Source organism: Oryctolagus cuniculus, chromosome 4, assembly GCF_051225735.1.
Source record: "Oryctolagus cuniculus isolate XC-2025 breed Fujian yellow rabbit chromosome 4, ASM5122573v1, whole genome shotgun sequence".
Lineage (NCBI taxonomy): Eukaryota > Metazoa > Chordata > Mammalia > Lagomorpha > Leporidae > Oryctolagus > Oryctolagus cuniculus.
Window position 1 is genome coordinate 169,626,973 of NC_142870.1, and position 23,319 is coordinate 169,650,291.

The 23,319-nt window shown below is 52.5% G+C and overlaps 1 protein-coding gene across 2 annotated transcripts in view; it reads right to left on the bottom strand.

Annotated features, from left to right (window-relative positions):
* The window catches only part of SUSD5 (sushi domain containing 5), a 51,870-nt gene that overhangs the window by 8,694 nt on the left and 19,857 nt on the right, over positions 1-23,319 (bottom strand). For both annotated transcript variants that reach the window (XM_002716228.6, XM_089331254.1), the window contains exon 4: positions 5,095-5,283. In XM_002716228.6, coding sequence (XP_002716274.3) covers positions 5,095-5,283 — 189 coding nt within the window. The remainder of the gene's footprint in view (positions 1-5,094; positions 5,284-23,319) is intronic.

The following is a 23,319-nucleotide window of genomic DNA, read 5'->3' on the forward strand; positions in this document are numbered from 1 at the left end:
TTCAAATAAATAATTTTTTTAAAAAAAGATTTATATATGTGAAAGGCAGTGTGACAGAGAAGGAGAGAAAGGGGGGAGAGAGAGAGGGAGAAGGAGAGGGAGGGAGAGGGAGAGAGAGATAAGGAGAGTTTTCCATTTGCTAGTTTACTCCCCCAAATGGCTACAAGAGCCAGGGCTAAGCCAGGCCAAAGCAAGGAGCCAGGAACCCCATCCAGGTCTCCCATACGGATTTTAGGGACTCAAGCACTTGGGCCGTCTTCTACTGCTCTCCCAGGTGCATTAGCAGGGAGCTGGCTCACAAGAAGAGCAGCCAGGACTTGAACGGGCAATCTAACACAGAACGCTGGCATCACAAGTGGTGTCTTAACACAATGCCATCCCCCCCATTTTGCATTTTAAATTTGCACCATTTATTATACACAAATCAAAACTCAATAGAGTTGTTTAAAAAGCAATGCCCATGGGGCTGGCACTGTGGCGCAGTGGGTAAAGCCACCGCCTGCAGTGCTTGCATTGCATATGGGCACCGGTTCAAGTCCTGGCTGCTCCACTTCCGATCCAGCTCTCTGCTGTGGCCTGGGAAAATAGCAGAAGATGGCCCAAGTTCTTGGGTCCTTGCACCCTTGTGGGAGACCCGGAAGAAGCTCCTGGCTCCTGGCTTTGGATTGGCGCAGCTCCAGCCATTGCGGCCATTTGGGGAGTGATCCGGAAGAAGGACAACCTCTCCCTCTGTGTCTCTACCTAAACTAAAACCAACTCTCTCAGTAGAGAGACAGGGAGCAGGTCTTTGGCTGACAGCAGCTCTTCTCTCAGCGCCTGCCGGCGACACGTGTTCCAAGAGGAAGAGGAGGCACGTGATGGAGGGAGAATCTGAGCTGCATCCCCTGCACTGTGTGTCTTTTGTCTTCTTGCCCCAGCTCTTCTCTGCCACCCCACCCACCAGACAGGATCTTGGGCCACACCCGGGAGCAGGAGTAGGGCTCTGAAGAAGTGCTGAAGTCGGGAGGGAGCAGAGGTGTGAAAGGTGGTGTGAGGAGAGGAGAGGAGAGGAGAGCCAGGGTGGCCAACACTGGGACCAGGCTGCGGGGGTGGCCCCCTGGAGGCCAGGAGGTCAGAGACTCTTCTCAGGGAATGGCATCCGCAACCAATCACAGCCAGGCCACAGGCACCACGGATCCACCCGGAACTGGGACGCGAGCGGATCACGCACCTCTCAGCCCGTTTCAGACTACAAGAACCTTCACCGCTGCTGCCTTGGGGAGCCCGGGGGGCTCCTTGCTCTGTGCTTTGCAATAAGTGTCTACTTCCTTGCACCTCCCCGACGTCAGTGATTGGCTTTCTGTGGGTCAGGCAAGAGGACCCAGGTTTGGGGGCTCTCTACAGCAACTTTGGCAACACAGCTCTACCTTCATGGCTTCCCCAGGCCTCACTGCCGCGGGTGGCGCATCCCGCACTCCCCACGGACAGGCTGAGACTACCAGGCCCCCGGAAGCTCCTTCACGCGGTGGAGCTAATGGCCACTTTTCAGCTTTCATTAACTTGATTTCTGAGCACGTCTCTCTGGAAACGCACACTCTTTAAAAATGTCACCTGCGCCACCTCACTTTCCAGCTTCCTCTTCTACTTCGTCCTCTGCTTACCGTCTCCTTCAAGGCTCCCAGTTCACCGTCGTTTCTTTTAGGGTGGGGACATGGCCTGCCACAGCACCTGGCTGCAGCAGGATGATAGGAAGTGGGTGAGTGCATGGCCAGCCGGCCCATCAGCTCACACCAACAGCAGGAGTATCCCAGCCCAGGGGGTGCCAATGCCAACCTCGTCTCACCCACCCCCAACAAGCGCTTTTTGAAGCAGTTCCCTGATCAAAAAAGTGATGTTCAGGGCTGACACTGCGGTGTGGCGAGGACAGCTGCTGCCTGCAATGCTGGCATCCCATAGGGGAAGCTGGTTCATGGCCCAGCCGCTCCACTTCTGATCCAGATCCCTGCTAATGGCCTGGGAAAAGCAGTGGAAGATGGCCCAAGTTCTTGGTCCCCTGCACTCACGTGGGAGACCGGATGAAGCTCCTGGCTTCGATTTGGCCCCACTCTGGCCATGGCAGCCATCTAGGGAGTGAACCAGTGGACGAAAGATCTGTCTCTGCCTCTCTCTCTCCTCTCTCTCTCTGTAACTAACTTTCCAAAATAAATTAAAAACTTTTTTTTAAGAAAAGTTGATGTTTGCTGGAAAAAAATAAATGTGCAAACTGTAGTGAAATATCTGGTGAAGATATTCCTCTAACACACACACACACACACACAGATATTTCTTATAAGGATGCAGATACTTTAAGTGTTAAACCTACCGAGCAATGAAAACTGTAACAGTTTGTACCCAGCCAAGTGTAGAAACCAGAGTTCCTGTCCAGCAGCTGAGAGCGCTCCCAAGTCTGCATTGCGGTGAGAAAATAAACAGCCTTGCAGACACACAAAACCTGCATTTAGTTCTCGCTCTGCTCTCTGCTCTCCGGGGGCCAGTCAACAAGCCAGCTGACCGGCGGGCGTGGCTCACCGGACGGTGCCACCTCCGTGCCTTAGCGTCTCCGGGTGAGGAGGGGAGCGTGGGTCCGTTTGGGGGCTGTGCAGTCAACACAACAGGGAGCTCAGTTCTTACGCTTGGCTCTCTCGGGCAGAACTCCTGCCTGGCACAAGGCAATAGCGAGGGAGAGAGACGAGGGGCCGGAAGGCGCTTCTCCCGCTCTTCCTGCTGTGTACCTTTTTGTCACTAGTATGCAACAAGGCATACTGATACAGGGAGAGGCAGTTTGGTAGGAATCTCACAGGGGAAGTTTGTATTATTTAATCTAAAAAAGGGGGTGGGGTGGGGGTACAGCAGTGGCAGCCCGCTGCCTGGGCTGCCTGTGTCCCGAGGAGGAGGTCCTGGTGTGAGTCCTGGCTACTGTGCTTCTGATTCCTGTTTCCTACCACTGCACATCCTGGGAGGTAGCAAGTGATGGCTCCAGGACTGGGGTTTCTGCCACCCACAGGGAGACATGCTTTCCCAGGCCATAGCAGAGAGCTGGACTGGAAGAGGAGCAGCCGGGACTAGAACCTGCGCCCACATGGGATGCTGGTGCCGCAGGAGGCAGCTTTACCTGCTACACCACAGCACTGGCCCCCTATTTTATTTATTTATTTTTTTGACAGGCAGAGTGGACAGTGAGAGAGAGAGTCAGAGAGAAAGGTCTTCCTTTGCCGTTGGTTCACCCTCCAATGGCCGCTGCGGCCGGCGCACCACGCTGATCCGAAGCCAGGAGCCAGGTGCTTCTCCTGGTCTCCCATGGGGTGCAGGGCCCAAGCACTTGGGCCATCCTCCACTGCCTTCCCTGGCCACAGCAGAGAGCTGGCCTGGAAGAGGGGCAACCGGGACAGAATCCGGCGCCCCGACTGGGACTAGAACCCGGTGTGCCGGCGCTGCAAGGCGGAGGGTTAGCCTAGTGAGCCGCGGCGCTGGCCCCTATTTTATTTTTATATTCATTTTTATTGCATTTTACTAAAGTAGCCCACATGAGTCTCAAAAGTAGTAGAATAGATCTGAAAAACTCCTATTTATTAAAAAAACATTCTAAGACTGAAAAGCTAAGTCACAGAATGGGAGAAAATACTTGCAACACACACACTAGTTAGGAAGTAGTTCTATAACGTGAAAAATCGATTCAAATAAATTTTTAAAAGGGCAAAATCCTTGAACAGACATTTTCCATAAGGAAATTCTAGTGCCTGGTGGACAAGTGTAAGTGCCCAACTTCACCCTCAGCAGAGGTAGGAAGATTAGAACTCCAGACACCAGACTGGCTGTCCTGAGGGCTGCTGAGGGAGCTGAACCTGCCCTCCCACGCACAGCTGGTGGGGAAGTGCACTGAGCAAAAACCCTTTAGAAAACTCTTTGCTTAGGAAGCTAAGCACACACACCCTGGAGGCACCAACTGCACTCCTAGGACCCCACAGAAATGGGCATACATGGGACGCAGACCATCATGGTGGCCTCATGTGTGACAACCCCCCGTGGAAGAGAGCCACACAGCCACCACCGTCAGACTGGACTAATCGACAGCAAACCACAGCAACATGGCGCCCGACTCACAGCCGTGGCAGCTCCCAGCTGTCCTAAGAATGCAGTGTTGGAGTCACCACCTCTGTGGGGCCACCCAGACGTCAGGGGGACCACAGGGGGCCTCCGGCTGAGTCAGGCACAGGAGCCCTAAGCCAAGGTTGGCGACGGAGCTGCCAAGCCTCATATCAGGTGCAGTGCCCCCAGTGGGGGTGGGGAGGCCAGGCCTGGCTGTGGCTGAAGACACCGCTGCGCAAGAGAGTCGGGGCGGGGCGGGGCGGGGCACTGCGGATACCTGGGCCCTCCAAGAATGTGATGATGCCAGAACCGGAAATTAGATTGCGTCTATAGGGAACCGAGTGTTTGCCACAACTGCCCTTGGAGTTTCAAGGAAATATTCAGACTCACAGGACCGTCCCTGGCCACACCTGGCTCTAGGAAGGGGACACAGCACAGGGCAGGTGGGGAGGGCCCACATGGCTATCCCAGGGTTAGTCTGCTCGCCTGCCCCTCCGGCTCTGGCCTCCCACGACTGTGCAAGGAGCCAGGCTGGCAGGCGTGCATATGGGCCCACCTGGGTTCCAAGTCCCGCACCCACTCTTCCACCAACCACACAGAACGGCTCTCAAGGACCCCACAAGGGTCAAGTGCAGAGAGAAGAATGGGCAACCCAGCGAGGCCCAGAGCCGGCTGCCTCTGATGTATTTGCCATGGTCCTCACGGTCACGAGAGGCTCATTTTTACCCCAAGCCCTGCTGCTTGGCACCCACGGCTTGCGGTCCACCTTGTCCAGCTTTCCAGGGAGACAAGCTAGAAAGCTAACCCAAGGTCAACGCCATCCCAAGGGGCGAGGAGGGTTTGCTGAGGACGATGAAGGGCTGGGTCACGGTGGTGCTGCAAGCCCACAGCTCAGCAAACAGGTGGGAACGGCTTTTTGCAGAGGAGCATGGCCGTGTGGCCCTGTGGAGGGGGAGGCGGTGGCGGCAGCAGCCGGCCCGGGGCACTTACCCTTACCGCAGGCCTGCACCAGGCCGTACCACTCCCCGCAGCTGTTACAAAGCAGGGTGAAGGCGGTCTCGCGCTGGCCGGTGGCTGAGCCCGGGGCACACATGTACAGCAGCTCATCCCCCATCTCCAAGCCGGTGCGGCCCTGCAGGACGGTGTGCGGGAACGAAGGCGGGTCTCCGCACGGCTTCTCTGCGGAGAGGGAACCGCGGTCAGCTTGGCCAAGGGGTGCCCAGCCTGGGAGAAAGCGATCAGGTCTCCCCTGCCACTACCCGCCACCCCCGGCCTGCACCCCGAACCGCGCTCACAGGGGCCGCCTCTGGGTCACCCTGGTGAGTCGGGGCCTGGCAGAACGCCGGGCACAGCTGAGGCACAGAGAAGTCAAATGGGGAAGAAAGCGTCGCAGCGCTGTCATCCTAAACCGCCGGGCAACAGCTCCTGGGAAGAGCCAGAGGCCCGTGGCTGGCGGCGGACGCCTTATTTAGGGAAATAAACACGTGGCTGCTCCTGGTCTGAAGCTAGTGTGTTAGGCTACAGAGGGCAGCACAAGGGCCTCCCCTCTGCCCATCTCAACCCCGACCAACTCAGTGACCGGTAGGTGTGTACAAAAGACGCGCACACACTCACACAGGTACAAGCGGTCTTCAGAGGTCGTTCATCCACTGGTTCACTCCCCAAATGTCTACAACAGCTGAGGCTGGGCTAGGCTGGAGCCAGGAGCTAGGAACTCCAACTAGGTCTCCCACATGGCTGTCAGGGACCCAAGTACTTGGGCCCTCATCTGCTGCCTCCCAGGAGCGTCCCAGCCGGTTCAATAAGGGATGCAGGTGTCCTAGGCAGCAGCTTAAACTTCTATGCCGTAAGGCTCACCTGCAAACTTATTTTTGTTTCTGGGGCAGGGCATTGGACGTAGCGGATAAAGCCGCCGCCTACAACACTGGCATCCCATATGGGTTCAGGTTCATGTCTGGCTGCTCCATTTCCGACCCAGCTTCATGCTAATGGCCTAGGAAAAGCAGTGGAAAATGGTCCAAGTGCTTGGGCCCTACCACGCATGTGGGAGCCCCGGAAGAAGCTCCTGGCTTTGGATTGGCCCAGCGCGAGGGCATTGCAGCCATCTGGGGAGTGAACCAGTAGACAGATGATCTCTCTCTCTCTTTTATCTCTTCTCTCTCTGTAACTCTGGCAAATAGAAAAATTTTTTAAAAAATGTGTTGGTGCATATGCTCATATATAAACATATAGATCTATTCTGTGTGGCATTTTAAACATAAATGGGATTACATATGTAAGAGAGGTCCTCAAGAAGTTCATGGAGAGTGTGTATTATGAAAAACTACTGGGTCCAGTGCTGCAGTGCAGTGGGTTAAGCCACAGCCTGTGACGCTGGCATCCGATACGGGCACTGGTTCAAGTCCCGGCTGTTCCACTTCTGATCCAGCTCTCTGCTAATGGCCTAGGAAAGCTGTGGAAGATGGCCCAAGTGATGAGGCTCCTGTACCCATTTGGGGGACCCAGATGAAACTCTTGGCTCAGCCTGGCTCAGCACTGACAATTGTGGTCAGGTGAACAGTGAATCAGTGGACAGAAGATCTTTCTCTGTCTCTCTGTCTCTCTCTAACTCTGACTTTAAATAAATAAATATTTAAAATAAAAGAAAAAGAAAAAACGATGCATGCATTTCAAAATAGTTTTGTCCCAAGACAAACATCTCTCAATTTCATTTTCCCAACAACGGTCTGAAGTGTCGTGGTATTACTGAATACTCGGCCCATTCGCTGGCAAGGGACTGCCAGCTGTGTTGGCTGTGTTGCCACCCTGGCAGAGCAACACACGGGGAGCTGGCTGTGTGCAGACGGCCGAGCAGAGCACAGGGAACAGCCTCCATTGATAAGGACTGCCCTTGTGAGAACTCACACAGTCAGATCAGCGGTACCCCTTCCAGGGGCGGACGCCCAGGACCTGTCCCCGCCCATCAGGCTCCACCTCTTAAAGGTCCACATTACTTCCCAACAATGAGGACAAAGCCTCCAGCACAGGGCAGGTGGGGACAGCACAGAGGAACCCATCCAAACCACAGCACAGCATCTGGCGTGCGAATGTGCACTCTCCTAAAGACACTTAATGTCAAACATCTCAGATGCTTGCTGGCCGTCTGCATGATCTTTATCTGCTCGGGGCTTTTCTCCCAGTGTAATCAGGTTCTGTGATTTATCGCTGTTGGGTTTTAAGAGTTTCCCGCTTATTTTGTGTAAAATCCTTTAGTAGACGGTGACTTTGGTGGTTGGTTCTACCATGCTCTTTTTTTTTTTTTTTTTGACAGGCAGAGTGGACAGTGAGAGAGAGAGACAGAGAGAAAGGTCTTCCTTTTGCCGTTGGTTCACCCTCCAATGGCCACCGCGGCCGGCGCGCTGCGCTGATCCGATGGCAGGAGCCAGGTGCTTCTCCTGGTCTCCCATGGGGTGCAGGGACCAAGGACCTGGGCCATCCTCCATTGCACTCCCTGGCCACAGCAGAGAGCTGGCCTGGAAGAGGGGCAACCGGGACAGAATCCTGGCACCCCAACCGGGACTAGAACCAGGTGTGCCAGCGCCGCAAGGCGGAGGATTAGCCTAGTGAGCCGCGGCGCCGGCTCTATCATGCTCTTGACACTGTCTTTTGAAAAGAAGAATGTTGTTGGCTTTAAAGATGTCTAGCTCAGGGCCAGTGTTGTGGCAGAGCAGGTTAAGCTGCAGCCTGTAACGCTGCCACCCCATAAGGACAAGGGTTCAAGTCCTGGCTGCTCTATTTCCAATCCAGCTCCCTGCTAATGTCCCTGGAAAAGCACAAGAAGATTATTTAAGTGCTTGGGCTCCTGCTACCCATGTGGAATGCCTGAATGAAGCTCCTGGCTCCTGGCTTCAGCCTGGCCCAGCCCTGACCACTGCAGCCATCTGGGGAGTGAACCAGCAGATGAAGACCTCTCTCTCTGTCTCTGTCTGTCCGTCTGTCTGTCTCTCTCACTGTGCCTTTCAAATAAATAAGTAAATTAATGTGGGGCTGGCACCATGCTTCACTTGGTTAATCCTCTGCCTGCGGCACTGGCATCCCATTTGGGCTCCGGGTTCTAGTCCTGATTGCTCCTCTTCCAGTCCAGCTCTCTGCTGTGGCCCAGGAAGGCAGTGGAGGATGGCCCAAGTGCTTGGGCCCTGCACCCGCGTTGGAGACTAGGAAGAAGCACCTGGCTTCTGTCTTCGGATCGGCGCAGCTCCGGCCATAGTGGCCATTTTGGGGGTGAACCAACGGAAGGAAGACCTTTCTGTCTCTCTCACTGTCTAACTCTGCCTGTCAAAAAAAGAAGTTTTAAAAAAATAAACAGGCCGGCGCCGCAGCTCACTAGGCTAATCCTCCGCCTAGCGGCGCCGGCACCCCGGGTTCTAGTCCCGGTTGGGGCGCCGGATTCTGTCCCGGTTGCCCCTCTTCCAGGCCAGCCCTCTGCTGTGGCCAGGGAGTGCAGTGGAGGATGGCCCAGGTGCTTGGGCCCTGCACCCCATGGGAGACCAGGAGAAGCACCTGGCTCCTGGCTTCAGATCAGCGCGGTGCGCCGGCCGCAGCGCGCCGACCGCGGCGGCCATTGGAGGGTGAACCAACGGCAAAAGGAAGACCTTTCTCTCTGTCTCTCTCTCTCACTGTCCACTCTGCCTGCCAAACAAAACAAAACAAAACAAAACAAAACAAAAAAAACCAAGTCTTTTTTTTTTTAAAAAAAAAGATGTCTAGCTTATCAATGTGTTCTTTTCAAAACTATTTATTTACTTATTTCAAAGGCAAAGCAACAGAGATAGAGAGAATGGGACTCAAATAGACACTGTAACGTGGGATGCGGTGTCGTAAGCAGCGGCTTAACCTGCTCTGACACAACACACGCCCCTAGTTGTTCTTTTAAATCACAGAGACCCATGATCTCTTCTCTGTTTAAGGTTTATTTATTTCGGGGCTGGCGCTGTGGCACAGTGAGTTAATGCCCTGGCCTGCGGCGCCAGCATCCCATATGGGCGCTGGTTCTAGTCCCGGCCACTCCTCTTCCAATCCAGCTCTCTGCTGTGGCCTGGGAAAGCAGTAGAAGATGGCCCAAGTCCCTGGGTGCCTGCACCCACTTGGGAGACCCGGAAGAAGCTCCTGGCTCCTGGCTTTGGATCGGCGCAGCTCCGGCCATTGCGGCCATCTGGGGAATGAACCATCGGACGGAAGACCTCTCTCTCTCTCTGCCTCTCCTCTCTCTGTGTAACTCTGACTTTCAACAAAATAACTCCAAAGATCGAGTTACGAAGAGAGAAGGAGAGACAGAGATCTTCCATCCGCTGGTTCACTCCCCAGATGCCTGCAACTGTCAGGGATGGGCCAGGCCAAAGCCAGGAGTCAGGAACTTCATCCAGGTCTTCCATGTGGGTGGCAAGGGCCCCCATACACTTGAGCCATCTTCCACTGCTTTCCAAGGTCATTAGCAGGGAGCTGGATCAGAAGTGGAGCAGCCAGGACTTGAACTGCTGCCCATATGAGACGCTGGCATTGCAGAGGGCACCTTAACCCACTATACCACAAGGCTGGCCCATTGCTATTTTCTAATATACACGTATGCCTAGTTGTTTCAACATTTATGTTAACAAAACTATCTTTATTGTTTTGCTCCTTTATCAAAGGTCTGTTGACTGTATTTCTGCGAGTCTCTGGCTGGGCTCTCTGTTCTGTTCTGTTGAGCTCTTAGTTTATTCTCTTGCCAATGCCACACTGCCTTGCTGGCTGTAGTTTTTCTTTTTTAAAGATTTTTTTTTTAAATTTGAAAGACAGAGTTACATAGAGAGGTAGAGACAGAGACAGAAAGAAAGGTCTTCCATCCACTGGTTCACTTCCCAAATGGCCACAAGGGCCGGAGCTGGGCCAATCTGAAGCCGTGAGCCAGGAGTCTTCCAGGTCTCCCATATGGGTGCAGGAGCCCAAGGACTTGGGCTATCCACTGCTGCCTTTCCAGGCCATTAGCAGAGAGCTGGATCAGAAGTGGAGCAGCTGGGACTTGAACCATCGCCCATGTGGGATGCTAGCGCTGCAGGTGGAGGCTTAACCTACTATGTCTCAGCATTAGTCCCAATTGCTCTAGTTTTTTTTTTTTTTTTTTTTTTTTTTTTTGCCAGGCAGAGTTAGACAGTGAGAGAGGGAGAGAGAGAGAGAGTTACAGACAGTGAGAGAGAGACAGAGAAAGGTCTTCCTTCCGTTGGTTCACTCCCCTAATGGCCACCCCAGCCGGCGCTGCGCTGATCCGAAGCCAGGAGCCAGGTGCTTCCTCCTGGTCTCCCACGCTGGTGCAGGGCCCAAGCACTTGGGCCATCCTCCACTGCCTTCCTGGGCCACAGCAGAGAGCTGGACTGGAAGAGGAGCAACCAGGACTAGTACCCGGTGCCCCAACCGAGACTAGAACCTGGGGTGCTGGCACCACAGGTGGAGGATTAGCCAAGTGAGCCACGGCGCCGGCCCTGATTTGCTGTAGTTTATAAAAAAGTCTTGCAGTCCAATAATGTTGGTCCTCTGACTTTGTCCTCTTTTGATATCAATCTTTTTCTTTTCTGTATAATATAGGAGTCAGCTTGTTGATATTCACAAAATAATTTGCTGAGATTTTCAAGGGATTGTGTTGAATCTTCAGGTCAAGATGCGAAGAACTGATTTCTTGACAATATGGAGTCTTCTCACGCACAAAAATGGAATATATCTCCATTTCTTCTATTTAAAATTTATTTCATCAAAGTTTTGAAGTTTTATTCATAAAGCTCTTACATGGATTTGGTTAGATTTATACCTATATGTTTTATCAGGGGGGTGCTATTATAATTGGTAATGTTTTTAGTTGAAATTCCACTTGTGAATTGCTGATACATAAGAAAATGATGAACTTTTATATATTAACCTTGTATCATCTAACATTTCTATTACTGTTTACTAGTTCTAGGAAACTTCTTTGTTTTTCTGTTTGGTCAATTCCTTTGATTTTCCTTTAAAGATTTATTTATTAACTTGGAAAGGTAGAATTTACAGAGAGAGAGAGAGAGACAGATCAATCTGCCATCCATTGGTTCAGTTCCCAAATGGCCACAAAGGCTGGGGCTGGGCCAGGTCTAAGCCAGGAGCCTGGAATGCCATCCAGGTCCTCCATGTGGGTGCAGGGGCCCAGGCACTTGGGTCATCTTCCACTGCCATCCCAGGCACATTAGCACGGAGCTGGATCCGACGTAAGCAGCTGGGACTTGAACCAGCGCTCACAGGGGAGGCTGGTATGCAGGTGGCAGTTTAACCCACTGTGCCACAGTGCTGGTCCCATCACACAATTGTCTTTTTTTTTTTTTTTTTTTTTGACAGGCAAAGTGGGCAGTGAGAGAGAGAGACAGAGAGAAAGGTCTTCCTTTACCGTTGGTTCACCCTCCAATGGCTGCCGCGGCCGGCGCACCATGCTGATCCGAAGCCAGGAGCCAGGTGCTTCTCCTGGTCTCCCATGCGGGTGCAGGGCCCAAGCACTTGGGCCATCCTCCACTGCACTCCCGGGCCACAGCAGAGAGCTGGCCTGGAAGAGGGACAACCGGGGACAGAATCCAGCGCCCGACCGGGACTAGAACCTGGGGTGCTGGCGCCACAGGCGGAGGATTAGCCTAGTGAGCCACGGCGCTGGCCACACAATTGTGTCATGTGCAGACACAGAGTGTCAGTGCTTCCTTCCCAATCTGTATACCTTTTATTTGCTTGTCTACTTACGTTACCCAGAACTTCCAGTATGATGCAGAAAGCCAGTGGTGAGGGCCCGTGTTGTGACACAGCAGGTTAAGCTGACTCTTGGGGGCTGCATTCCATGTTGGAGTGCCAGCTGGTGTCCTGGCTGCTCTGCTCCCTGCTAAGGAGCCCGAGAGACAGCAGAAGGTGGCCCCGGAGCTCAGGTCCCTGCCACTCTTGTGGGAGTCCAGCATGGGGCTCCTGGCTCCTGGCTTCAGCTTGGCCCAGCCTTAGCCATTGGGACCATTTCAAGAGTGAGCCAATGGGGGCTGGTGCTGTAGCGCAGGGGGTAAAGCTGTTGCCTGCAGTGCCAGCATCCCGTATGGGAGCCGGTTCGAGTCCTGGCTGCTCCACTTGCCTCCACTTCTGATGCAGCTCTCTGCTATGGCCTGGGAAGGCAGTAGAAGATGGCCCAAGTCCTTCGGCCCTTGCACCCATGTGGGAGACCCGGAAGAAGCTCCTGGCTCCTGGCTCCGAATTGGCGCAGCTCCAGCCATTACCGCCGGTTAGAGAGTGAACCAGCAAGTGGAAGACCTCTCTCTCTCTCTCTCTCTCTCTCTCTCTCTCTGCCTCTCCTTTCTCTCTGTGTAACTCTGACTTTCAAACGAGTAAATAAATCTCTAAAAAAAAAAAAAGTGTGGGGGGGGACAGTGTGGCATGGCAGGTAAAACCCACTACTTGCAGTGCCGGTAGCCCATATGGGTGCCGCTTTGTGTCCCGGCTGCTCCACTTCCGATACAGCTCTCTGCTATGGTCTGGGAAGGCAGTAGAGGATGGCCCATGTTCTTGGACCCCTGCACCCATGTGGGAGACCAGGAAGAAGCTCCTGGCTCCTGGCTTCCAATTGGTGCAGCTCCGGCTGTTGTGGCCAATTGGGGAGTGAACCAGCAAATGGAAGACCTCTCTCTGCCTCTCTGCCTCTCCTTCCCTCTCTGGGTAACCCTGACTTTCAAGTAAATAAATAAATCTTAAAGAGAGAGAGAGAGAGAAAGAGAGAACCACTGAACAGAAGCTCACTCTCTCTCTCTCCCTCTACCCCTTGTGGGGCCAGCATCATATACATGATCCAACATTTACTGAAATGTTAAGTGGCCTGTGACTGCATTTTGTTGAAGACTTTGCACCCATGTTACTGAGATACATTGATTGGTACTTCCTTTATTGTAGTGTCTTCGTCTAGTTTTGGTATTGAGGTTATACAGGCCTCATAAAATGATTTAGGAAGTATTTCTTCCACCCGAATCTCTGGAAAAGATTAGAAAATTGATAAAATTTTTCCTCCAATGTTCGGTAGAATCAACCCATGAACCCACATGGGCCTGGTGCTCTGTTTTGGAAGATTACTAACTATCTATTCAATTATTTAACAGATATAGGCCTCTCAGATGGCCCGCTTCCTCTGTGTGAGTTTCGGCAGACTGCATCTTTCAAGGGATTGGCTGGTCACCAGAGTTATCAAATTTGGGGGCGTGGGGCCAGCACTGTGGCACTGCAGGTTAAGCCACCATATTTGACCCTGGCATCCTATCAGAGTGCCCGCTGGGTCCTGGCTGCTCCACTTCTGATCGGTTTCCTGCTAATGTGCTTTTTTTTTTTAAGATTTATTTTATTTATTTGAAAGACAGAGTTACACACAGAGAGGCAGAGACAGAGAAAGAGAGGTCTTCTGTGCCTGGTTCACTCCCTAGATGGCTGCAACGGCCGGAGCTGCGCAAATCCAAAACCAGGAGCCAGGAGCATCTCCAGGTCTCCCACGCAGGTGCAGGGGCCCAAGCACTTGGGCCATCTTCCATTGCTTTCCCAGGCCATAGCAGAGAGCTGGGTCGGAAGAGGAGCAGCCGGGACTAGAACTGGCACACATATGGGATGCTGGCGCTTCAGGCCAGGGCTCTAACTTGCTGCCACAGTGCCGGCCCCTGCTTTTGAAGGCAGCATAGCAGAACACACATGCCTGGACCCCTGCTACCACGTGAGAACCTGGATGGAGTTCCTAGGTTCTAGGTCAGCCTGGCCCAGCCCTGGCTGTTACAGTCATCTGGGAAGTGAACCAGTGGATGGAAGACCTCTCTAACTCCCTTCTCTGAAATAAATGTTATAGCAATCTTTTTTTTTAAAGTTCATCAAAATAGTTATTCATAATATCCTTTTATTACCCATTTATGTTCCAGGGATCTGTAGTGATTTCTCCTCTTCCACTCCTGAGAGTAATTTGCATCTTTTTTTTTTTTCTTTTCTTTTTTCTTTTCTTTCTTTTTTTTTTTTTTTGACAGGCAGAGTGGACAGTGAGAGAGAGAGAAGAGAGAAAGGTCTTCCTTTTTGCCGTTGGTTCACCCTCCAATGGCCGCCGCGGCCGGCGCACCGCACTGATCCGAAGCCAGGAGCCAGGTGCTTCTCCTGGTCTCCCATGGGGTGCAGGGCCCAAGCACTTGGGCCATCCTCCACTGCCTTCCCAGGCCACAGCAGAGAGCTGGCCTGGAAGAGGGGCAACCGGGACAGAATCCGGCGCCCCGACCGGGATTAGAACCCCGGGGTGCCAGCGCCACAGGCGGAGGATTAGCCTAGTGAGCCACGGCGCCAGCCAATCTTTTTTTTCTTAATTAGCCTGGCTAGAGGTTTGTCAATATTATTTAACTCTTTCAAAGAACTAGATGTTCATTTTGTTGATATCTTATATTGTTTTCCCAATTTCGGTTTCACTGTTTCTTGCCCTAGATTTTTTTTTTAAGGGAAAGATTTTATTGGGGGAAACCCGACAGACTGGGGGGAAGGGGCAAAGAAGGAAAAGAGGGAGAAGGGGAGCGAGCGAGAGCGAGAGAGAGACAGAGGTCAGGAGATGGAGGGGAAGAGAGAGAGACGTGTTCAGGAGCAGGAGGTCCTTTTAAAACTTCGCCGGGGGGCGGGCAGGGAAGCAGGGGCAGCGAATTCCACTAGGATGTCTTGCCCTAGTTTTTATTCTTTCTTTTCCTCTGCTTTCTTTGGATTTGATTTGCTCATCTTTGAAGCTCAGATTGGTTCCAGATTTTGCTTCCAATACATACTTTCAATGCTGTAAATTCCCAAGTACTGCTTCCCACAAATCTTCAAAAGTTGTATTTTATTCTCATTTAAATTTCTCTTAAAGTCTCTTCTTGGAATCCTGTGTTATTTAGAAGTGTGTCGTTCAGTCTCTGAGTATTTTGGGATTTTCCGACTACCTTCTGTTATTGGTTTCTAGTTTAACTCTACTGTGCTCTAAGCTTTCTGTTTCAGGTCTGCTCGTGTGTGTGTGGTAGGACTGAGAACACGGTCTGTCTTGGTGGTCGGTCCACGTGCGCTTGAGGAGAATGTGCCATCCGCTGCTGTTGGACGAGGCTGTCGCTATCAGTCTGGCCAGCCAGTTGGTCAGCGGTGCTGCTGAGTTCAATCTAGGTCCTTACTGATCTGCCTGCTCTGTCTGTCCATTCCTGATGGGGGTGCTAACGTCTCCAACTACAACAACGGAGTCTTACAGGGTATCCACTGTAGGCACATACGCAGAGAAGGTCCTGTGACGTCTGCAGTCCTGCCCTCTGTCATCGTATATGCGACCCTTTCTCCCTGACTTCTCTGCTCTGAAGCCAGCTCTGCCCGAAAATAGTATCACTATTCCCGTTTTCTTGTTTCTGCCACCTCCATCCCTTTACTTGTAATCTACGTGGGTCTTTATGTTTAAAGTGTTTTTTTTTTTTAAATTGTTATTTAAAAGGTACACACACCACTCACACACACATGCACAGAGAGAGAGAGAGAGAGAGAGCGAGCTTCCATTCACTGGCTGACTCCCCAAATGGCTACAGCAGCCAGGGCTGGGCCAGGCCAAAGACAGGAGTCAGGAGGCTGGAACTCCATCCTGGTCTCCCGGCGGGGGTGGCAGGTTTCAACTGTTTGAGCCATCATCCACTGCTTCTCAGCGCATCAGCAAGGGGCTAGCTCAGAAGCAGAGCAGGCTGGCACCGTGGCTCAATAGGCTAATCCTCTGCCTGTGGCACCAGCTACAGTGGCCATTGCGGGGTGAACCAACGGCAAAGGAAGACCTTTCTCTCGGTCTCTCTCTCAGAAGCAGAGCAGCCGGACTGGAGCAAACACTTGCCACAACTTGCCACACTCGCCGCACTTGCCACACTTGCCACACTTGCCGGCATCCACGCAGCAGCGTCACCTACTCCACAATGCGGAGCCCTGCCTTTCATGGTTTAAACGGAAAATTTTCAGATTTTATTTTCTCTCAGCGTATCCATTATAAGTTCTCTCTTTAACCTTTCTTAGAAGTATTTTTTTTTGGACAGTTAGACAGTGAGAGAGAGACAGAGAGAAAGGTCTTCCTTTTTCTGTCGGTTCACCCTCCAATGGCCGCTGCGGCCGGCGCGCCGCGCTGCTCCGATGGCAGGAGCCAGGTGCTTCTCCTGGTCTCCCATGGGGTGCAGGGCCCAAGCACTTGGGCCATCCTCCACTGCACTCCCGGGCCACAGCAGAGAGCTGGCCTGGAAGAGGGGCAACCGGGACAGAATCCGGCGCCCCGACCGGGACTAGAACCCGGTGTGCCGGCGCCGCAAGGCGGAGGATTAGCCTAGTGAGCTGCGGCGCTGGCCTACTCTCTTCTTACTTGCATAGTTTCTGAGGAGAAATCAGATATAATTCTTAACTTCGCTCCTCATCAGATAATAGACTTTTATTCCCTCTAGGGTCTTTCAAGACTTTTCTTTCTTTGATCTTCTGTATTTTGCAAACAACGTGCCTGGGTGTGGTTTTGTAATTGGGTGGGGGGGGCAGATTTATCCATTTATCCTGCTTGATTTCTCTGAGCTTCCTGGATTGGTGGTTGTTGTCAGAGATTAACTTGGCGCAAAGTCTCCATTCGTTGTTGTTTCAAACATTGCTTCAACTTTTTCTTTTCCTTCTGCTGTCTCCATATGCATAGTTATACAAATCTTGAATATTTGGTTCTATTAAGTTTTATTCATTTATTTGAAAGGCAGACAGAGAGAGAGGGAGAGGGAGACAGAGAGAGAGAGAGAGAGAGAGAGAGACAGAGACAGAGACAGAGACAGAGAGATCTTCTATCTGCTGGTTCACTCCCCAAATGGCAGTAACAGCTGGGCTGGGCCAGGCCAAAGCCAGGAGCCTGGAGCTCCATCCGGGCCTCCCACATGGGTGCAGGGGCATGATCATCCAGGGGATCTTCCTTCTCCTTCCCGGGCAGGTTAGCCGGGAGCTGGATGGGAAGTGGAGCAACAGGGATTCAAACTGGCGCTCCTGTTGGGATGCTGGTATTGCCGGTACTGGCTTCATCGGCTGCACCATGACTCCTGCCCCGGCTGTGGTTTTTCCAGTCTTTTTCCCCCTTGGTCTATCCTCATGCTCCTGGCTTTTCCTGGCTATTGTGGGCATTTGGAGAGGGAGCCAGCAGACGCAAGGTCTCTGCTTCTCTGCCTTTCAAACAAATGAATCTTCTTTTAAAAAGATTTTTTTTTTTTACTTGAAATTCAGAGTTACACGGAGAGAGCAGAGGCAGAGAGAGAGAGAGAGAGAGAGAGAGAGAGAGAGAAAGAGAGAGAGAGGTCTTTCATTCGCTGGTTCACTCCCCAAATGGCCACCTTGGCCGGAGCTGCACCGATCCAAAGCCAGGAGCTTCCTCCACATCTCCCATGTGGGTGCAGGGGCCCAAGCACTTGGACCATCTTCTACTGCTTTCCCAGGCCACAGCAGAGAGCTGGATCAGAAGTGGAGCAGCCACCTCTCGAACCGGTGCCCATATGTGGGATGCCGGCGCTTCAGGCCAGGGCATTAACCCACTGCACCACAGCGCCGGCCCCTCAAATAAATGAATCTTAACAAAGACACACACACACACACCAATGCACACACAGACACACACATATACGGACACACACACACCGATGCACACACAGACACAGACACACACACACACACATACACACACGCGTACACAGAAACACACACATACGTACACATAGACACACATACACACACACGGACACATACACCAATGACACACATACACACACACGGACACACACCCTGATGCACACACACACACACACACGGACACACACCCTGATGCACACACACACACACACACGGACACACACCCTGATGCACACACACACACAGGGCTGTGCTAGTGCTCCTGACGTAGCAGCTGAGGCCTGAGACTCTGCACAGCTCCCAGGCGATGTTGATGCTGCCGGCACCAGAGCTGTTTTAGACACGCAGTTGTCTAGGCAAAAGCCGGCCCTCAGCATCAGCCAAAACCAGGGCAGGCACCTGGCACAGCTGTTGGGAGGCCGCGTCAGACGCCCACCGGCAGCCCACACCCACTCCTCGGTTCCAGGCCCGGCTCCGTTTCTCCTGCTAATGCACACCCTGGGAGGCAGCAGGCACTGACTCAACCACTTCGGCCCCTGCCACTCACTCGGGAGACCTGGACTGCGCACCTGGCTTCTGGCTCCAGCCTGGCCCGGCCCCTGCCGTCACAGGCATCTGGAGAATTAATCAGCAGAAGGATGCTGGCTCTCTCTCTCTCTCTCTCTGCCATTCAAGTAAATCAGTAAATTTAAAAAATGTCTAACAAAAACAGGCAACATGAATACAAGGCGATGCGAATCAGAGCAGAGGTGGCCCCTGGATCTGGCGGAGCAGGGAGGGGCAGCCAGAGCCAGGAATCGAACCCGGACTCCGGTGTGGATGCAGGTGGCTGGACCTGCAAGCTGCACCCCGCTCCTTACAGAACTTTTGACGGAAAAGGAGCTGAGGATGAGGGAGATCAAGGGACGCGAGTATAGCAGGGGACTTGTGGAGTGTGAAGGCCCAAAGCAGCATCCATCAGTAGCTGTCTCTAGGGAACTCAGGGCTCCGTGGGGAGATCTACACCGGAGAATAGGATTTGGGATTGATGGACTTTTAGATGAAAATTGAAGCCTCTGGGGTATTGAGTGTGGGCGAATGAGGGCCGAGGGCAAAGTCCTAAGTCTAAAAACTGAAGAATTCATAAAGGACATTACTATGGCTAGACACGGAAAACCATGAGGGGCCGGTGCTGTGGTGTAGTGGGTAAAGCCGCTGCCTGCAGTGCCGGCATCCCTTATGGGTGCCAGTTCGTGTCCCAGCTGCTCCACTTTCAATCCAACTCCTTGCTATGGCCTGGGAAAGCAGTGGAAGACGGCCCAAGTCCTTGGGCCCCTGCACTCATGAGGGAGACCCAGAGGAAGCTCCTGGCTCCTGGTTTCGGATGAGCCCAGCTCCGGCCATTGCAGCCATCTGGGGAGTGAACCAGCAGATGGAAGACCTCTCTCTGTGTCTTTCTATGCCTCTCTGTAACTCTGCCTTTCAAATAAATAAATAAATCTTAAAAAAAAAAAAAAAAAGAAAACCATGAAACTACCAGGATGTCTAATAACAGGAGAATGTTGAATCTATGGTAATCCACACTACGGATTATTAAAATAGCCATTAAAGCCGGCGCCACGGCTCAATAGGCTAATCCTCCACCTTGTGGTGCCTGCACACCGGGTTCTAGTCCCGGTCGGGGCACCAGATTCTGTCCCGGTTGCCCCTCTTCCAGGCCAGCTCTCTGCTGTGGCCAGGGAGTGCAGTGGAGGATGGCCCAAGTGCTTGGGCCCTGCACCCCATGGGAGACCAGGAGAAGCACCTGGCTCCTGCCTTCGGATCAGCGTGGTGCGCCGGCCGCGGCCGCCATTGGAGGGTGAACCAACAGTAAAGGAAGACCTTTCTCTCTGTCTCTCTCTCTCTCTCACTGTCCACTCTGCCTGTCAAAAAAATTAATTTTTAAAATTTACATTTAATTTTATTTGAGAAGGAGAGAGAGAGAGAGTTCTTCCATCTGCTGGTTCACTCCCAAATGCCAGCAACAGCTGGAGCTGGGACAGGCTGACGCCAGAAGCCAGGAACTCCACCTGCCTCCCATGCCTCGTTCCCTTTTATTAAGCTATTGCTTATATAAATAAAATGTGCCATCTTCAACGCACAGCTTCGTAGATTCTGGTGAACGTATACCACTGCATCAAGAGCAGAACAGCTCTCCTAAACCACCTCACTGGCCGCTGGCCCCGGACGCCCTCCCTACCCCATCCCACCCAGGTCTGCTCTCTGTCCCCGGGATTTCTGGCTTTTCTAGAATTTCATTCGAATGGAACACAGTATGAATCTTGAGTGTCTGGCTTGCTTCCCTTAGCTGTTTCTGCCAAGCGCACCACAGCTGAGCTCTGATGAACTTTCTTGTCGTTGGCAGGGGGCTCGGAGCCCTTCGCAGGGAGGATCAGGCTGGTGGTTCTCCATCTACCGGACCACACCACCAGCAGCTGCGACAGCCTTCAGGAAAATGTCCCAAAGGCACAATGTCCTGGCCAAGAACCCTGCAATCCGCTTCCCGTTTCTCCTTAAAATTCTGTTCAATTTCTCACCCCCGCATTTTCAGCTCTTCCTCTCCCAGCCTCCCCAGCGCCGTCTCGGAGTGTTCTCCCCTCACCTGGAACCAGGCAGGCGCACTGTTTCTCAAACACACCAAGCTCTGCTTGGCCCACTGTTCAACACAGCCACCCAGCTGGTCCCTTCTCCTGGACGCATACACCCAGGCCGGGAGGGGGGGAATCTGCAGAGATGTGGTGGGGTCCACAGGAAGAGAGATGGGCGACTCAGCCATGCTTCGCCCACTTCGAGGACAATGGACTCCCTAGACATGGGCTCCAGGAATGTGAACATGGGGCACCCGAAATATTGAAGGAAGCCTAGTTCTAAGCGCAGACACTGGCCTCTGTAACATCCACATCATGAGTGGGCATTTGAAAGAACGGTGAGGACGCCCACCTCCCTCTGTGGGGTGCGTGGGTCCAACTCCCCATTCTGGCCCCTGAGTCCAGCTTTCCTGGGCGGCAGTGGGCAGGCTTGGGTTCCTGCCATTCATGTGTGTGTGTGTGTGTGTGTGTGTGGATCTGGACTGAGTTCCTGATCCCCAGCTTCAGCCCCAACACTGGCCATTGTGAGCCCCGGGGAGTGAACCAGAAGATGAGACCCCTCTCTCTGTCTTTGCCTCTCTAATGAATTCATTTTCAAAAAGAACACCCGTGTAAAAGATGAAAGAGTGAGAACAGATATTCAGAGAGAAAGATTTTAAAGTTAAATAAGAAATGTACAGGGCACAGCACTGTGGTGTAGTAGGTAAAGCCACCGCCTGCAGTGCTGGCATCTCATATGGGCACTGGTTCAAGTCCCGGCTGCTCCACTTCCGATCCAGCTCTCTGCTATGGCCTGGGAAAGCAGTGGAAGATGGCCCAAATCCTTGGGCCCCTGCACTCACATGGGAGACCTGGAAGAAGCTCCTGGCTCCTGGCTTTGGATTGGTGCAGCTCTGGCCGTTGCAGCCATCTGGAATAAACCAGCGGACAGAGGACCACCCCTCTCCCTCGCCTCTGCCTCTCTGTAACTCTGCCTTTCAAATAAATAAATCAATCTTAAAAAAAAAAAAAGGAATGTACAATAAAAAATCCAAGCACACATAAAACACACAGCGCGAGCTATCACTGTCGCCCTCTAGTTTTACACGGCTCCCTTTCTAGGGTGTATCGACTTCAGAAGTCTGTCTTCCAGGGGGAGACTTTCACACACACAAATACATTTGAAAAGCAAACACAGGTTCTGAGGTCTGGGTACTGAGCCCTGGATGACGTCCCTTGTCGTGGCTGTCACTCGGCTGTACACAGAGCGGTTGTGTGACCCTCGGAGTTGTGGGATGAAACCTAATTCCCGTGGGACCCTGTGCGGGCTGGGAGCTTCCAGAGGTGACTGGGACCTGAGGACTCCGCTCGCTCTCCTGCCCTCCTGCCTGCGCCTTGTGCTGATGAAGCAAGGGGGCCCTCTCCAGGTGCCAGCGCCTTCATGCTGGCCTTCCAAGCCTCCAGAGTCGTGACTCAGTGACTGCCTGACCCAGCCTCGGGAACTCATAAACTGGAACAAGACAGGCCCTCTCAAGCGGCATTAATGCCCTCGTGACAGAGACCTCGAGACCTCCTGTCCCTTCAGCCGCATGGAGACGCAATAAGACGGTTACTGCCGTGGTGCTGCAATGGGAGAGTGCTGGGGGGTGAGCACGGGCAGCCCCAAAGTCACGGCCAGCGTGGCGACCCCGGCCCGCTGCCGGGCTGCACTGGCCCTGGCCCTGCTCAGCCTCTCCAGCTTAGCGTCACATGTCAGTTCCCTGGGCCTCCGCGTTCTTCTGTTTCTGGGAGGTTATTTTTGTCTGTCGTTGCAAGAGGAGTATGTGGAGCATTTGAATGTCTTTGAAATTTAAGTTTCTATGTAGTTCAGAGTTAAAGAAAAATTATAAAAGTAAGGAAGCCCCGTATATCCTTTGGCCAGGTTTTCTTTTTCTTTTTTTCTTTCTTTTTTTTCTTTTCTTTCCTTTTTTTTTTTTTTTTTTTTTTTTTTTTTGACAGGCAGAGTTAGACAGTGAGAGAGACAGAGAGAAAGGTCTTCCTCCCGTTGGTTCACCTCCCAGTGGCCGCTGTGGCTGGCGCACCGTGCTGATCTGAAGCCAGGAGCCAGGTGCTTCTCCTGGTCTCCCATGCAGGTGCAGGGACCAAGCACTTGGGCCATCCTCCACTGCCTTCCCGGGCTACAGCAGAGAGCTGGCCTGGAAGAGGAGCAACCAGGACAGAACCGGCGCCCTGACCGGGACTAGAACCCAGGGTGCCAGCACCACAGGTGGAGGATTAGCCTAGTGAGCCGCGGCGCCGGCCAGGTTTTCTGATGTGTTTACATTCAGCCTCATTTGTTGCTCCGCTGTCCTCTCTGCACACACACACACACACACACACACACACGTATATATGTTATCTAAACACACACGAGTGAATGTTTACATATATTCTTTTCTGAACTACCTGAGTGTGTTGTAGAAATGGTGTCTCTTTGCTTTTGAAAAATCTTAGTGTGCATTTCTCAAGAACAAGGCCATTCTCACATAACTGCGATACAGTTACCAAAATGAGAGAATTTAAGCAGATATGACACTAATTTAATTTGTAGTCCATATTTAAATTTCACTAATTTAGCTTTTTTTTTCTGGTTCAAAATATAATCTACCATCACAAATTGAATTTTGTTGTTAATTATTTTTACTTTAAGATTTTCTTCATTTATTTGAAATGCAGAGGGGGAGAGAGAGAGACAGAGAGAGAGAGAGAGAGATCTTCTATTTGCTGGTTCATTCCCCAAATGGCCACAGCAGCTGGGGGTGGGCCAGGTGGAAGCCAGGAGCCCAGAACTCCGTCAGGGTCTCCCACGTCACTGGCAGGACTAAGCCCTTGGGCCGTCCTCTGCTGCTTTCCTAGGTGCACTAGCAGGGAGCTGGACTGGAGGTGCAGTAGGCGGTCCTCAAACTGG